The 18,179-nt window shown below is 36.4% G+C and overlaps 1 protein-coding gene across 2 annotated transcripts in view; it reads left to right on the plus strand.

Moving 5' to 3' along the window:
* ksr (kinase suppressor of ras) overlaps positions 1–18,179 on the plus strand; it is a 116,222-nt gene that overhangs the window by 57,285 nt on the left and 40,758 nt on the right. For both annotated transcript variants that reach the window (XM_081771592.1, XM_081771593.1), the window contains exons 11-14: positions 698–924; positions 10,800–10,973; positions 15,087–15,272; positions 17,875–18,008. In XM_081771592.1, the coding sequence (XP_081627718.1) occupies positions 698–924; positions 10,800–10,973; positions 15,087–15,272; positions 17,875–18,008 (721 nt within the window). The remainder of the gene's footprint in view (positions 1–697; positions 925–10,799; positions 10,974–15,086; positions 15,273–17,874; positions 18,009–18,179) is intronic.

An 18,179-nucleotide genomic window follows, 5' to 3' on the forward strand; every position in this document is an offset into this window, starting at 1 on the left:
TCCCCAAGTTATATGATCACTGAGGGACGTCATCCCTCTTACCTAACCGGTTTAAATGGCCATAAATGCCGAATGCCCAGAAATATAATTCCTATTTTTTTTTAACCTCATATCTAATAGATAAGTGCATTATAATATATCCGGATAAGTGAATATCTCATGATTCAGTTCTTGCTAATGATTTAAAAGATTATATCGAGGAGTATGTAATGATACTTTAAGTCATTTTAAGTTATTAGTATCCATATTCTCTCCCCCCCCCCAAAAAAAAAAAAAAGAGTACGACTGTGGCAGCCTAAGAATGAATTAATCAATCTGAGTCAGTTTGCCTAAATAGAGATGATGTAATTTTCTTTAAAACAATAAAGTATAGTCTTTATTGACCGCTTAACACTTTGTTTATTAGTGTCTTATTAATGAGTATGAGTAATGTGCTTTTGTGGTAACAAATGTACATTCTATATCAGAGACTGATTTTCTTTTCCTTGGAACTTAATGAGAACTTACAGGTTACTATTTAGACTGAACGCGGAATACAGACCGTAAACACCAAAAATCGTTATAAATATAGATAAAAATTTATCATATTATGCGAATAATTCTTTTCTACTATCATGTTCTCTATTTGAGTTTAATTCTAGTGTTTCTTTAAGTATCAAAGCAAGTAAAACTCATCTTTCACCTTTTCAATGCTCAGATGTGGTAAACTCTGAAAAAGATGTCACATTGGAAACCCACCCACTTGCTCCCAGCAATGAAATGGTGGAAACCCAGAAGTCAAATGATAGTGATAAAACAGTGTCTGGAACATCAGGTTCAGGGAGCACAGATTCCGAAAGAACCCTTGCGTTTCGAGTTGATTCCCAAGATAGTCAGGTATCAGATGGAGAACCAGTAGAGAGACCATGGCCTCGACAAAATAGTGTAAGTGTTTTATATGTACTTAATTAAAAATATTAGTATAGAGAAGATACGTATGTATGTAGTGGTCTTATATTTAAAGTAATATACAAGTACTATTACTATTATAAGCAGGGTTGTTTTGTTAAAAACAAATGATTATAACTTGTTTTAAACACGTGTATTTTTTAAGACTTGTTTTAAACATATGTTTATTTTTATTTTATTTCATTTTAAAAAAATCTGCTAGAGAAAGAAAATTATCAAAAAGTGCTTCCCATTCAAAAGATTATTTTCTTATGTGAATGTTCTGATTTCTCATAGCTATAGCAAGTCAATGTGGTGATCTACAATTTATTTTGTCTCTTTTTTCCTCTTGTTTTTAACATTTACTGTCTTTTTTAAATGCTTATCAGTTAACTTGCGAGAAAGTGTAGTAGTCGAAGGTTGGACTACTTCTAGAACCGATATTAAAAAAAGAATTTTCATGGAAACAAGTTTCTGTGTTGTATTCAGAAAACAAAGAGTTCTTTGCTAAAATACAATTCTGAAATTAAAATATCGCAGGGATTCATTGGTATACTACATGTTTGTTCTCATTCTACATGCATACATACATACATACAAAGAAAGAATTCGAAATGAAATAAAGAAAAACTACGTGACAAGGTGTAATCTAGAGTTTTATATGATTTCCCTAGAGAGATGCGTCCGTTTAGACGTCATCCGCCCTTTAGCCTGAATTTCAGATTTTGGGAGCAGTAATGCAGATTTAAAAACCCTTTGCTGAGCAAAGTCCACGGAAAAAAATTAAAATCGTTACAACGAATAAATACGGACTTTAATCAGTTATAATCCATTTGTATTGGCCGTAAGGAGCTATAGGCCTATACTGCTTCCTTGTATAGTTTTTGGTAAATTCCAAAAGTGTCTCTACTTTCGAGTTTCGGGCTTGCTTAAAATTCTGGAAATTGGGCCTAAGCAACTTTCCAGTTTTGATCATCTATATTTCCTCCGTATTTATTCGGTGTAAGGAACTCAAACTTGTTCTGTTGGACTTTCTTATCAAAAGGTTTCTAAAACTGCCGTACTGCCCCCAAAATTTGAAATTAAAAATGGGTGTGGGGGGCGGCTGCCTTACTGCACCCCTGTCTAGTGGCTGTCATATGAAACTATCCCACGCCCTTTCACGTGTTTTAGTTACATTTATTTCGGAATCTTGACTGCGAAGATGTTTTGAAATAAAATTCATTTGCTGAGCAAAACTGAACCTTATTGAAAATGGACTTGGATCCATTATGCTCTGAGCGTCCCAAACGTTACTTTTCTTCAATATATTTTTGACTTAAAAAAAAATACATAGGCTTGCAGAAAATATTCCTAAGTTAGCACAACTTAAAGTGTGCTTCAGACATTACTTCCCGAAATTTTATCATTTTAAAATAATTTTATTAGCATCAGTGTTTTGAAATAGTAATCAAATTTTCCAACTAAAATCTCATCTGCCTTCACGAAACGTGAGCTTAGCCCCTAAGGGCATAATTAGAAAACTTTCAGAAGCAGTAACTCCGAAATGACTTGTTTGAGGACTAAATTAAACGGGCAAGCTTATTTCTGGTAAACTTCTGGCCTTACAAAATGTAACGTTGCATTTGAAATTTCGAATACCAATCAAAGATGGCCGCCATGATGCTTGATGGCACAATCCGATGTGTCAGACGACTTCCAAGTTTCATCATTCTCCCTCAATCCGTTCTCAACACACAAGGGAGTAACGTTAATTATTTTTGCTTACGTTACTTTCCCTGATTCTAATATATATTTATACGGATTACGAAATTATTCTGGATTGCACAACACAGTTATTCACTTAAGAACGTATATATTCACTTTCAAAATATATCGTATTGTTACATTACAATATCATACAATCAATCTACACAATATGGCACTTCGTTCTTTTCTTTATATCTTTGTTTACATTGCCATAGCAACATCAAAAAGATAAACAAGTCGTCATAGCAACCAAATTAACAAAATATTTTTTAATAAGATACCAACATTTAAATTATTTCTTTATATCTTTCTTCTTAAGTGCTTGTGCCTTCAAAATAGCACTTTTGTCCATAACTATAAACAATACTTAGAAAGTATTTGCAAAGATAGACAATATCGTTGTATAATGGCTCCCGAACTATGGGTCTCCTTTAAATTGATCACAATTAAAGGAAGAATCCTGGACCGTTAGACATTTCATATACAACAGTTGCTTTATTTTTTGAAAAGCCTTCGTATATACAATATTACAATTCATAAAATAATATATATTATTTTCATTTTATCTCAATGCCATTCTTACATTTATTCCATAATCAATTTTATTTTAATTCAATAAAATTACCTACGAGAAGGACATATTCAAAATGTGGTAAATTTGTCGGTTACTTTTAGGTCCTAATTAGATTCTTTAACTCAATGAAATTTATACATATTAACAACAAAGTTGGTATAAGCTGAAATACAACATAACCTATTTCATTTATACGGGCATAGTTAGCATAAATTTGATAGACAATATTTGTATTGTTGCATAGATGTAATTGCATAGAATGTGAACGAAGTAAAAATTACAATGAAATCATAACATTCAAAGTGAAACAAAACAAAAACTAATTAATATCACAAAAAAGAATAATCACACTATATTAGTTGTTGCTATCACTTAAAGGATTTGAAGCATTGTCATTTAAGTTTAAATCACTGTTTTTATATTTTTACGAATAAATTTGCTAACGTGGCTTTACCCATTCCACGTCAACCACATTTAGGTTAAGTTGGGATTGCCAAAAGATTCGATTAGGTTGCATTGAATAGCACAATCTTGAGTACAGTCCGGTATGTTGTTTACTTCACCAATTCTTTGGTTTCTATTTCGAAAATTTCTGCCACCTATGTAATTATTACGAAATCTAGCATTTCGGTAGAAATTAGAGAAATTAGGTCGATTATATACATTATCCCTGAAAACGGTACGATTATTATTTAGGTTTCTTCTGAAATTAGGTTCGGTCATATTGCCATTACGAGAAAATCTAACATTACCTCTCGTATTATGATTACAGTCTTCTATAACATTGATATTTCGAACAGGAACATAGTTAGCTTGATTTCTGTTATTATTATCTTGCAATCTAGTCTGACTTTCATAATTTTGAACTATTATTATTAAGTGATTAAAATTAATACATTGCGAAGAAATCGATACTTGCTGTAGCCTAAACGATAATAATATTCTTATTGACACAATAATACTTGATTCCTGCTGATATGGATTGATCTGTTTCAAGTCATTATACGCAGAGATTACAAAATCTGTAAGGCTTTTGTCTACTTTAGGATCAAAACGTCTGTTTCTAATTTGATCATCTCGATCTGCTAACAAAAAATCGTTCTCGAAATTTGCTAACAACGCATTTTTAAAAATCATAATAATTACGCAGACTACCTCTTATTCCTTTGTACGATACCGAACAAGGTGGTAACAAAATATGCGGTAAGATTTTGAGAAAGTTAGCTTTATCTATTCCAATTAGTTCACACTCTTCCTCAAATTTCTCTAAAAATGTACTCGCTGAGATGTCCTCAGATCTGCTGCTGAATTTAGTTAATGATCTTATTTCACTGAATTTCACACGACTGTTATTATTATTAAAATACCTTAGATGTCGAGGTTTTACATGTGTACGGTTCCTGCGACGTGGTCTCCTTTCTTCGTCGTCAGTATTTGATATGGTATCTCCCCTTTCAGAATAGACTTCTGACGAGTTGTTGTCTTCTTCTCAGGGTCTTGACACATTTCTCCTACGTTCTTCATAGACAACGTTGAAGGCAGGATCAGGATTACACTGGGCCGTACTGATTTTCTCAGTGTTCGAATTTGGTTTGTATGTTCGTTTATTTGCGTTTTAACTACATCAACAGTACTTTTCACTACTGCAAAGCTATGAATAATTTGTTCCATCCTATTGTCGGTTATTTCCAATTTAGTATTTATCTGCTATGTTACATGTTCCAATCTGGAATCCATCTGTTGTCCTATTAGTTGTGTCACTTGTTCCAATCTCGTATCCAACTTGGAATCAATTTGCTGTCCTATTTGCTGTGCCACTTGTTCCAATCTGGTATCCAATTTGGAATCAATTTGTTGTGTCATGGAATTCATCTGTTGTCCTAGCTGTCGTAGAAGATTAATTACGTCTGTTGAAGTCTCAATTGCTGGAATATCGACATCTTCAACTCTTGAATTGGTATCCATTTTAGTTTCTCTATAAATCTTTCTTTTATTACGCAATAGAGTGTAATCCGTGATGAGATAATTTACTAAACTTCTGACTTAATCTCAAAGTTCCACGATTTCGGCACCATAAAAATATGTAACGTTAATTATTTTTGCTTACGTTACTTTCCCTGATTCTAATGTATATTTATACGGTTTACGAAATTATTCTGGATTGATGTGGCGCGGTGGCTCAGTGGTAGAGCGTTCACCTCCGGTGCTTGGGGTCCCTGGTTCGATCCCAGCTCGCGCCGTGTGGACTTTATGGTGGACAAACACCGTCCTCTTTGGTTTTCTCAGGGTTCTCCCGTTTTCTCCCACTTTCTTCATTCCACCATTTCACTCATCTCTCATCATCACCGTCTCCTTTAGCCTAACCGGCATAACCATGGAATTCACTTTCAAAATATATCATATTGTTTCATTTCAATATCGTACAACCAATCTACACAATATGGCACTTCGTTCTTTTCTTTATATCTTTTTTTTCTACATTGCCATAGGAACGTCATCAAAAAGATAAACAAGTCGTCATAGCAACCAAATTAACAAAATATTGTTTAATAAGATACCAACATTTAAATTATTTCCTTATATCTTTCTTTTTCTTAAGTGCTTGTGCCTTCAAAATAGCACTTTTGCCCGTAACTATAAACAATACGTAGAAAGTATTTGCAAAGATAGACAATATCGTTGTAAGGGTGGTGAGGACTTTTGTTTCACCATGTATATTAATAGATTGTATGAAATCTCCGTAGTAGGTAATTTTAAAATCTACCTAAAAACTTATTACAACGAAGAAAGTACTTATGAAAGTCTCTGGCAAGAGGGGTTAATAAAAGGGATAGTGATATGAAATAAGTTGAGAATTACTAATCTATACGGAAATATTCTGTACCTAACACAATGTAGTCTTAACCAGGATAAAATAAATATAAATTTCGGTTTACAAGCAGTGGTGCTATTCAGCCGGTTCACTAGAACTGATTGTTGAAATATTTCAAATTCGCAGAACCGTTTGTTATACCGTGACATAACAGTAAATTTTACTCAGTTACACCCAAGAACAGTAAATTTTAGTTTAACTATCTTTGTTTTTAGAAATTCTTACAGCAGAAGGATTAAACACGTGATTCCGCAGAACAAAGTATAAGCGGTTTATTTATTAATCTCAAATGCTTAGATATCAAGAATGAGAACTAGGATCACACGAGTGTAGCAGTGAGGGTTATTCATATTTGAATCGCATACATATCATTATCAACACTTGTCGATCCATTGCTGGATTACGGTCTTTCCAATACTTTTTGCCAACTATCTGTCTTGGGTAATTTGTTTCCAAGATAATCTCAGTAGTACCTAATTTCGTCACACTACCTTCTATTAGGATGCTGTCTAGGTGTCGTCTTGTCATTTGGGGTATCGAGTAAAAAATTACTTTTGTTTACCTTATACAGTTTGTTTCCTAAGAGAGTTATATATATATATACAGAACCGGTTGTTAAAAAATTAGGATAACATCAGTGGTTGTAAGTAAAGAGCAAAAAATGTTAACGAATAAGTTATTACACGATTTTGAAATATATGTTTAAAATCATGTTTTAAAGTGTTCAAAAGGTTTAAAATCGTTTTAAACTGTTTAAAATGTTTAAAACATGTGTTTTTTCGTGTGTGTTTTAAAACATTTTGAACATCTTTTCCTTTTTTTAAACACGTTTTGTTCTTTTTTTTTTTTTAAAAAAAAAAAACTTTTTCAACCCTGATTATAACAAGTTATTAATAAAAAATAATTGCAATAAAGTAAATCCTTGAGAGCTAGACTTGTCACTTCTTAGAAGATTCTTAGAGCATACACCTCAAGCAAAAGATCTTTGGTCTAAAATTGAAGTTTTGAATTAGTGTAAAAAGCAAATCTGAAACTGTCCTGACCGGAATAAGTTGATTCCAGAAACTTATTTAACAACGGAAATCCTCGTTGACTGAGAAACAGTGTATGTAAGTTAACTGACTATTTTAGTTCGCTATTGGAAATAGTAGTATCTGATATTAACCTGCAATTGTGATTGGCCGACCTTTACCTTTGTGAGTTGACTGGCATCTCTGTTGATTAGTGTCGTTAAACGTAAAAAAGTACCTCGTCGGATGATTATAAATGTGATGTCGTATATTTAATGTGTTGAAAAAAGTAAACAACTAGTCGTTTAATATGAAAATGTGATTGTTCATATCATGCGGGAGGTAATTCTACAGACCATGAAAACGCATTACAATGCCCGTCTTTAATGCTCAGTATTCTTTACCACGAAAAAATGTATATAATTGTGTTATATTCTGTTCATAATAAAAGTACAGAAGGTCAATTCACCTAAGATGGCCAAGGTTTGTGCGCTCACCTGCTCACGACAATCCCTTCCTCCACCAACGGTTGAGCTTGATATGGTGGCCACGAGCCTGGACTATTGCCCTGCAACGTAATTTCCACTGAAGCAGTGCGCGTCGAAGGTGTGTGAGCGGAATTGTAGAACACACCGCTTGACAAGCTTTCCAGGGCCACGCTATGGTGGTGGGACGCATTCGCGCGAGGCCTTGTTTCAGAAGGCCAAAGGCGTAGAAATTCATCGGCGACGCATCTGGTGACTTCACAGGTATGGACGAGAAGGGTATAACAGACACAGCAGTCTCCGTGGCCATACGCCGATATTACCCGACAGAACTGCGAGCAGTATGACTGGATGCTTTGTCGATATGCATCCACACCTTTCGGGTGTCCCTGCCATACAACTGTGGGATTTGCGTTGTGTATAAGGGATCCATGATGTTCGTTTGAAAGTAGGCTGCATTCACCTTGGCCTTCGAATCCACACGATGCATTGGCAATTTCCCACGGGCGCAGAAACCTGCGACCTCCATGAAGCCTTTCGAAAACTTCTCGTGACATTCACGGACAAACTCGCTACGGCCCTTCGCATCATGTGGTGAATGAAAAATGGCCATGGGCTTATTGATGTCATACAGGTAGATGCAGGCTTCATTCAGAATGACAGCCCACTGCCATTGTCACCTGAGAGGTACTGTTCATACAACTTTCTTGTGTTCGTGAATCTCTCTTGAATATGCCTTGGTGATAACTTATGCCCCATCACCGTATTACGTTTTTTCAGTCCCAAATTTTCCTTTATGATACGACACTGTGCTTTGTGATATGCTACATGAAGTGATAAGGTTGCTTTGGGTGGGTAGGTTTTCCTTCACAACTGATGCCCTGATATTTCTCGCAAGGCGTAGTGTCTTAGCTGGACATGCCGTTTTTTTCACTCTCACGACTTGATCTTGATATTTAGGGCCGGTGCTTTTACAGCGCTGGCTTGCTCTTTCTACTGTACGCCTGCTGATATTGTTGTCCCTTGCCGCAGACATTTTTATAATCACTGACGCACTGGATTGTGCATCGGAAAGTTCACATATGTACCCTCCCCTTACCCTCTGTTAAGGTGTCACTTTAACAGACACAATAGCTGTTCACCACAACAATTTCCACACAGCGTTGTACGTGACTCACTACTAGATTCACGGACTTCTGGTTCCTTCTATGCTGTGCTCGTCATCAGCTCTGTAATATTGGCCACCTTAGGTGAATTGACCTTCTGTAAGTATGCTGAAAACAGTAATTTTCATGCATGATCGATCCTTTTGTCTAAATATATGTTTTGTGTTATAAAATCGGGTAACCTCGTAGCAGATTCTGTGATAATCACATGAGGATTATTCAAGGTAGTGTTCTCAGTGCACAATTACCCCGTTTTACGAGGCGTTTAAACTGATTTTGAAGTCCTTCTCTGTAATATGGTTGAGTTGTGTCATCACAGATATATGAATACCCTGAACAGTCGTGAAATGTGCCGCTTCACTGTCAGTTTGAGTGGGAATAGGTGAACCTGGGCATCCCGCTCTTCAAAGAAGAATTTAAAAAACAAACTGTTCTGAGTGAATAGTAAACTCTATTACTTCAGAGTGAGGAAGAGCATTGTCATCCAGGATTAGCAAGTGTGGTCTCACCGATGAACTCGCTTTCGCAAGTAGGGACCGCGGTGGCTCAGTGGTAGAGTGTTCACCTCTGGTGTATGGGGTCCCGGATTCAAACCCTGCTCCCGCCAAGTGAACTTTGTGGTGAACAAACACCGTGTGTGTGGGTTTTCTCGGGGTTCTCCCGTTTCCTCCCATTTTCTTCATTCCACTATTTCATTCATTTCCCATAATCACCATCTCCTTTAGCCTAACCGGCATAACCGTGGGACGTAAAACTCAAAGATTTCATTTCATTTCATTTTCGCTTTCGCAAGCGATCAAGAACATGGCTATAGAAGGAATCGTTGGTTGTTGCACGCTCAAGAACCCATTCCTTACGAATGATGACTTAACTTTCGAAAGAGATATTAGCACCGTATTTATCCTTGATTTTCGGAGGCGAATCGTTTCGGAGTGTGGTGAATTCCCCCCCCCCCCCTTCACTCCATGATTTGGCTTTTTGTTAATAACATTAGGTTTCGCCGCCTGGGTGACGATATGATGCAACATTAAAGGATGCGACTCAAAGAACTTATTCAACTCTAAGCGTTTTGCTTTGCGGTTAGAGAATGAGGTACTAATCTCGCTCAAATCATTTTTCTTTTTCCTCAGATTCGTGGTTGGTCTGCATCACACTCTCCATTATGGAAATGATCATACGACGGTCTGACTTCAGCAGGTTGCGAATTCGCTTCACAGTATCCTTCATATGCCTGATTGTCGAATGTCTACTTTTGGGATCATCAGAAACGTCTTTATGTCCATTACGAAATCGGGGTATCATTCAAATATTCGACTACCATTCTTGCAATTAGTTTTGATCGTATTCTAAGTCTCTGATGTTGATTTCCCTAACTTAGAGCAAAACTTAATGTTTACCCTTTGATCCATGTAAGAATCCACAATAGTGAAAGCCAGGGTGTCTTCGATAACAGCCTTTCAGGACACGTTCTTAAACAGCTCTTCTCTTCGCCAGACCTTCACATGTTCAGCAAAATATGATTATAGCATAATAAACAATTTTCTGTTATTAGTAGATACAAATACCAGCACCAGTCCTGGAATGTTATTGTCAAATCTTGTATATCATAATACATATCAGTAATAAGAAAAATATGTATTAAACTTCATTTTAAGATCTTGAAGAAAAAAGTGCTTGATCTCAGTTTGATGATAAAGGAGTGGAACTGAAGAAATCATTAATTGGTAGTCTCTTCACGTGTAATTCATTTGCGTAGTCTATAAAAGTACCTTGCTAGTAAGTATAGCTACTAAAGTTCTATGAAAATACTGGTGATTGTTTCGATCGTATTAACATTCCTATGATATATGAGCACTAACACTTCATTGTGAACATGAACAACTATAACAAAAGTATATTGGTAAAAATTATATTTACACTTTATGAAAACTGATATTCAAGGCAAAATTTTTTCGTTACTATTACATGATATTGTTTATTGTTTACTGCTTATACTCACTAGTTATTTATTTTCAGTTGTCATTAAGAGAATGGGACATTCCATTTGATGAACTCAAGATTGGCGAACCTATCGGAACAGGACGATTTGGAACTGTATATCGAGGAAATTGGCATGGAGATGTTGCTATTAAAGTTTTAAATATGGACTATTTAGACGATGACAAAACGCTAGAGGCGTTTAAACTTGAAGTAAGTACACGTATGATAAAGATACCTGATATGTCTCCTTGTTTTTGAGCGTGTTAAATATGAACACCATGATTTGTTTATTAGTTCCATTGTTAAATTATGAAAGTAGGTACAATAACAGGGAACTTTATCGTTTAAGTTGTTCCTAGACTTGTGAAAGGTGACAGCAGCTTTTTGGTAGTTTGTCTAAAATAGTTGCCATTAATATGTAGATGGACTATAACTTCCCTTATGCCTGTCTTCTCATCGTTAGTGGAATACGTTCAAAGGGAAATCGCATCCTTGAGTTACCCATTAGTGCGCGTGGCTTGTGAGGGAATAATTTTGCTTTGCTCTGCAAGATCTTATATTAGATTTTAAATCTTGTAGGCATGGGTTTTCTGTGGGTATTCTCATTTTTTCGCTACCGTATTGTTCCACCAATTTATCATTTCCAGTATAGTTTATCATTTTTAACTTCTTAACTGTGCTATGTATAAGCATCGGAAGTCCTATAGAACAAGTATGTCCTGTCTGTCGACAGGTACCAGTGAAAAGAGAGGGAAAACTATAAGATATATCGAGAAGCTTTTTTGATCGATTGAGCGTCCTAACAATAGATTCCATCTCTCCATTAATCCCCTTTTCAAACCGGAAGTGGTAGAAATCGACTGTTTCCTGTCTCACATTGATCGCTATAGAATAGAAAGAACAATAGAGACAAACGGTATTCAGGAATCGACTCAGCGTTTCAAGAGAATATACCATCTCCTAAAACCGGAAGTGGTAGAAATTTGCTTCTTCTGCTGGTTTCAATATTGATTTCCATTAGAGCATATATGGTAAGAAGTATAGAGAAGCGGTTTTCTGAAACTGATTGAGCGTCCCAACAATAAGTTCCATATCCTTCCTTAACCTTCAATGCAGAAGTAGGAGAAATAGAGATTTTCGGTTTTAACATTAATCGCCATAGAGCAAAAACGGTAATAGATAGCGAGAAGCTACTTTCTGTATGCAATTCAGAGTTCTGAGAGAAGATAATGTCTTCACTCTTATCTCTCTACTAAAAGCAAATTTGTTACAAATCACTACAACTTCCAGCTTCTATATTGATCTCAGTAGAGCAAAAATAGTAATAAATAAAAAGAAGTGGCTTTTTGTATCGACTTATCTTTTCAAGGATAAATTCCATCTCGACTTTGTATCTTTCTATTCAAAAGGAAAGTACGAAAACCTAAGATTTCCGGTTTCAACATTAGGTGACAGTGAGGAAACGGTAATATATAGCAAGACGAAGTTTTCGATATTGATTCAGTACAGCAAGGGGTTCTTCTTCAACTTTATTCTTCTTTTGCAGTCAGAAGTGGTAGAAATCTCTCTCTCTCCCAGTTTAACTTGATTTCCATAGACTTAAAAATGGTAAGAGAGCAAGAAGTGTCTGTTTGATATAGATTCATAATCTCATAAATAAGATTCTCTCATTCTTATTTTCCTACTGGAACCGGAAGTAGTAAAACTACCTCCGGTTTCAATATTGGTTCCTGTATAGTGATAATTGTGAGAAATGCCGAGAAACTGTTTTGCTATGGATTGAGCGTCCGAAGAAGAGTTCCATGTCTGTCCTTATCCCTGTGGTGCAACCGAAAGTTGCAGATGTACTTTTCCGGTTTTAGTATTGAATTTGCAGAGTTGAAAGTTTACCCTAGTTTCACACCATGCAACGAGACTCACTTGTTCAGTCTTCAGATTAAAACAATAATATACGTTTTTAAAATGTTGTTTCATTTTCGTTACTTCACTGTCCGGTGTACTGGAAGATAATCTCATACACTGAGATCAGGTAGATGAGTTCGTTGTGTAGCATTATCAGGTTGGTACTTGAGATGAGTATCATTGTCAGTGCCTTTGTTGAAATAGCTGTTGTACAATTTCGTTGAAGCTTGAAAGTGTGCAGCATGCTGACATAATGTACACATGTGTCTGGGTCAATATACTTCTTTTGGCTTTTGATTTAATTGATGCGAGCGTTAGCGAACTATCTACTATTCGATTTAATTGACACTTGTATATGTCCGTCTATTCCACGATAACCCTCGTGAAACTTACGCGAATTTAATGGAACTTTGTGTGTGTCTTCCTTCCAATATCAGAAATAACCCTTTCGTCTGTCCTTACGAGATGTTTACGCAAGTGGAACAACAAGCATGGATTAAAATTGGAAGTGGAACATAGTCCGAGTTCACAGAACTGTTCTCAGGGAGTGCGTGTAAAACAGCCCTCACTCTGGAACGACCCCAAACTGACAACTCACGTCATTGGACTATTATCAATCAGCTTAGCAACCCTGAAAACTATGGATTTGACACTAATGTCGATCGTTTTCGATTATTTTTACACGTCACCCGTTCCCACCTCCCTAAGGATGCTAGGGATGTCTTATCCCCACAGTTTTTTTTTTTTTTTTTTTTGTTTGTTTCCAGAGTGTAGGACATGCGTATCACCATCTGTTTTTAAAATTAGTTTATATACCGAGTTTCATCTCCCTAACATAAGGGGGAAGTTTAATTTTTAATGTATGTTGATTGTGGATTTGATTTATTTATTTAATTGTCTCAAGAGTTACAGGATTGTTAAGAAAAGTAAACAGTGTAGCTTTCCTTTAGTCTTGAGTCATATTAAAATATTTTTTCTGTACTAAATAGAAATGTAACATATAGTAATTCATTATTACGAGGGTCATTTAACTCGAACTGGCAACACTGCTACTATTGGAGTGTCGTGTGGGCAGGAGATAAATGACAAACGTAGTGTGTTCTGTAGATGTGTACGAATCAGTTCAACGCTGCTGCGGTCCCATATTACGGTGCGTGTGGCGAGTAGACATTGTTAAAGTGATTATTGTGTAAAATACCGCCTTAACGCAATGTTCACGCGTGCAGAACAACGTGTGTTTATGTAATTCCAGGTGACACGAGAGCAAAGTGCTAGGACGATTCACAGAGGATTAGTAAAGACCTGGTGAAGGTGCTCTACCGTATGGGACATTGGCGAGATGGGTTCAGCATTTTAGGCGGGACGACAGTCAACAGTCAAAATGCACGGTGGAGGGCATATGCGAACGGCTACGGATGAAATTCATCTTGCAAGACTACGGACACTACTTGATGGTGATCGACGCTGGACTTGTAGTGAATTGGCGCAGGAGCTGAACATTTCTTCCGGATCAGTGTTCCGCATGCTAACACAAGATCTTGGCATACGGAAAATTGCAGCCAGATGGGTACTCCATGCTCTGACCGAGGCTCGAAAGTGGCATAGGTGGGAATTTGCGCATCTACGCCTTCAACGTTACAATGAGGAAGGTGATGAATACTTGCAAAGCATTAGTGCAAGTGACGAAACGTGGGGAAGATCCTACGAGTCTGAATTGAAAACGTCAGTCGAGTGAATGGCGCCTCCCAAAATCTCCACGACCGAAAATGATTAGGTAAGAGCCAGCAAACGTGAAGGTGATGGTAATGTCATACGATTACAAAGGCATTATCCTGTCACATCAAGTTCCACCGGACGTTACCGTCAATGCTGCATACTCAGTTACCATTTGCGACCAGCATTGCGGCGCAAACGTCCACACCTCCTGGAATCTGGACCAATTCTTCTATACGACAATGCCAGATGCCATGCAGCCAATCCAGTACGGACTCTGTTACGACAATGGGGTTGGGAGGTACTGGGGCATTCGCTATACTCCCCGGATATGAGCCCCTGCGATTTTGATCTTTTCCCAAAACTGAAAGAACCTCTCAGGGGCAAATATTTCAGAGACATTCCCAGCATTGTTCGTTCCTTTGGTGCACTGTCAACACCCTCCCACAAAGTGAGGCTTTGACAGGTATTCAACGGTTACCAAACATCTGGCGAAGGGTTCAACAGGCTGGCGGAAACCACATCGAATGACTGTAAGCTTCTTGAGGTGAGTGATTCACTACATTTCATTTCACAACTATGTTGCCACTTCGAGTTAAATGACCCTCGAATTATTATTATTATTATTATTATTATTATTATTATTATTATTATTATTATTATTATTATTATTATTATTATTATTATTATTATTATTATTTCTTGCAGGTTGCAACATTTCGTAAAACCAGACACGAGAATTTAGTTCTTTTCATGGGTGCCTGTATGAAATTGCCAAGGTTAGCTATAGTTACAAGTATGTGTAAAGGAATGACTCTTTATACACACATTCATCTAAGAAAGGATAAATTTAACATGAATAAAACCACTATAGTTGCACAACAGATATCTCAGGTAATTATTTGTTCTTTTTTCCTTTCTTTCTTTCTTTCGTTACTGAGAATAATAAGTAACTAAATTATTGGTAATCAGCAGAGGCTATTTTAACAGTGTCACTGTATTTTCTTCTTTTTCTTCTTAATTAAAAACGTTAGTTTTGTTACAGTTGAAATTAATTAGAGCTTTCACATTTCACTAATTACATATCGTGTACTGATGGTAAAAAGTTGCATCCATTTGTTGAACTAAACTCTTTACTTACGTCAAAAATTAAGACGCTTCAATAGTTAAGCTTAGTATATAGAAGTTATCTATAAAAATAAATAAACCTGATAAACCTGCAAACCTACATGACCGGGTGAATAAATAAATATGATATTCCTTCATTGAAAGATGTATCTTACTACAGGAAGGTTTTTATTCTTTAAAAGAATATTTTCTGTTTTATGTGGGCATTATGAAAGGAAAACCTACCTTCCAGTAAGTTACAGAGAAGTCAGTGATGAATACCAGTAATTGGGTTGCGTTACTAACTTCTATTTACAAAAGCTAAGAAATTGAAGATGGGGAGACATATCAACTTTATCGATCATCGATACTACTTAGATATCGTTATAGCGTGCAATAGGCCAGACATCGATGCTGTAAAATGAGAGATATCTCGATTTTCACAGGGCAAATAGTGGGTGCGCGATTAGGTGGAGAAAAAAGTATCGAAAACAGCCAATAGAGTTTGCTATATTATTAGCAACAATGTTTATGATGATAAAGGAATACAGAACCACTGTCAAATACATACAGACAACCATCTTTCTAAATGTACTGTTGAAATTCGTTTTCATTGACTGCATGGCGAGAGAACAAATCAACATTCATTTCGTTGCAAGAAGTTGGCATTGGTATCAGTTTTTGCGCTTCATGGGTGGTCTCAGTTAATCAGCATATGGTTGCACATGCACTTGCTCAGAGTAACTTCGCTTGTCTGTGAGTATCAGAGTCAGTGCGGATAGATCAGGTAGAAAATTAACTCTGCTCTATTTCTCTCTGCCACCTGTTTGTTTCTGCTAGTGTAGCCATTAGTAACTAAAAAGCAACCACATATTTATTTCATTTCAGTTTCCTGGACTATTATATCAAGGTTTGGACATTAATTTTCCCGCTTAATTTCTTGTCTGTGCACGTCAAGAGTCCACGACCGCTTCAAAATTTACACACAGCTAACGTCAAATCAAAAATTAGTTCCGTCGTCGCAACTAAGAGGCGCTGCTGTGTACTGATCACGTGAAATTTGAAGTTTCTCGCAGAGTTTAACTGTCTGTATATATTGTTTATCTGTGTACAGAAGTCGTGACAAGACACCACCAGAGAAAAGAAATAGTAGACGGAATGAAAGTCTAGGTGATAATGATCACAGACCACTGAAGAACAGTGTTAGAAAAGGTTTCTAGAACCAATGCGTCATAACTGATTGCAGAACAATCGGAATTTGGAACGACGAGAGCTACATAATCTAAATGCTCGCAATCGAGTTGGGGTTTTGAAACATCTTCCAACGCAGTTACGGGAACAAGAAATGAAATGAAATATTTCAGTTTAACATTCCACGATTATGCTCTTTAGGCTAAGGGAGACGATGATTAAGGCAAGTGAAGAATTGGTGGAATGAGAAAGTGGGCGGAAGCGAAATACTCCGAGAAAACTTACGGACCTGATGTTGTCCACCACAAACTTAACTTAGCCGGGAGTAGCCCGAACAAGATGGCACCGAGAACACAAAACATGGGCAGCCGTTGATTTGATGAGATTATTATATTTAATGAATCTTATTTAGAAAAATAGACTAAGTTTATATCTGGCCCAAGGAAGCATATGCTTCAGACTGCCTGCTCCCGACCGTTAAACATAGAAGCGGCTTTCTCTTGGAAACAGAACTTTCTCGTATTCTGTTGGTCCTATAACAGGGTTCCTACTGGTCAGAGAAATCAGAGAAGTAAGGGAAAACTCAGGGAAAAAGACTGCAAATCTGGGAAAGTTAGCGAAATTTTATAAAATATATTTTTTTCTAACATTAATTGTACACCAATTTCAGCGTAACCAACCATTGTAATACCTATTTGGTTTTATTGCTACTTTTTTATTGTTGTACGTATGAGCAATTTATTACTATTTGTCTCTATAGAATAAATGTTCTTATATATAAATACTCACTGTTATTTATTCTTTATTTATATGTCAGCATTATCCGACACCTGTCATGAAAGTCAGGGAATTTCCTGCCAAAGGTCAGGAAAAGTCAGGGAAATAGATTCTCCAGATCAGTAGGAACCCTGTATAATTAGTCTCAAAGGACGAATTATTGCCAGTGAACATTCGGGTGAGCTAGTAAAGATACTGCTCCCAAATAACGACGCAGTCTTCCTAGTTGACAATGCGTCATCACTTTTTTGGCCCGACCAGTACAAATTGTACTACAGGTTACAAGATTGTCCAACGCTGCGTTAATCAGAACAGTGTATTTTATTAAGGTATTTCAATTATTTTTATAACTATATGTGGATGCAGACAATACATTGATCAATTTAAGACACACTAAATATCAATATGATTTCTTTTCTAGGGAATGGGTTATCTTCACGCGAGAGGTATTGTACATAAGGATTTAAAAAGTAAGAACATCTTCCTAGAAAATGGAAAGGTGGTAATTACTGACTTCGGCCTCTTTAGTGTTACCAAACTTTGCTATGACAACAGGTAAGCTATGTAATATTAATTAGACCAGTATTGCAAAGAGATATATTCCATTCTGCGTGTTTTAATATTTACAGAGCTATATTGTCTCTTATTCATATCAAGTATAGTAGAGATGTACAGTGCACAAAGTATTGTTCAGTGCTATATGTAACTTGAAATATATGGATTTCT

This window comes from Thermobia domestica, chromosome 9, assembly GCF_964235325.1.
Source record: "Thermobia domestica chromosome 9, izTheDome1.hap1.1, whole genome shotgun sequence".
Classification (NCBI taxonomy): Eukaryota; Metazoa; Arthropoda; class Insecta; order Zygentoma; family Lepismatidae; genus Thermobia; species Thermobia domestica.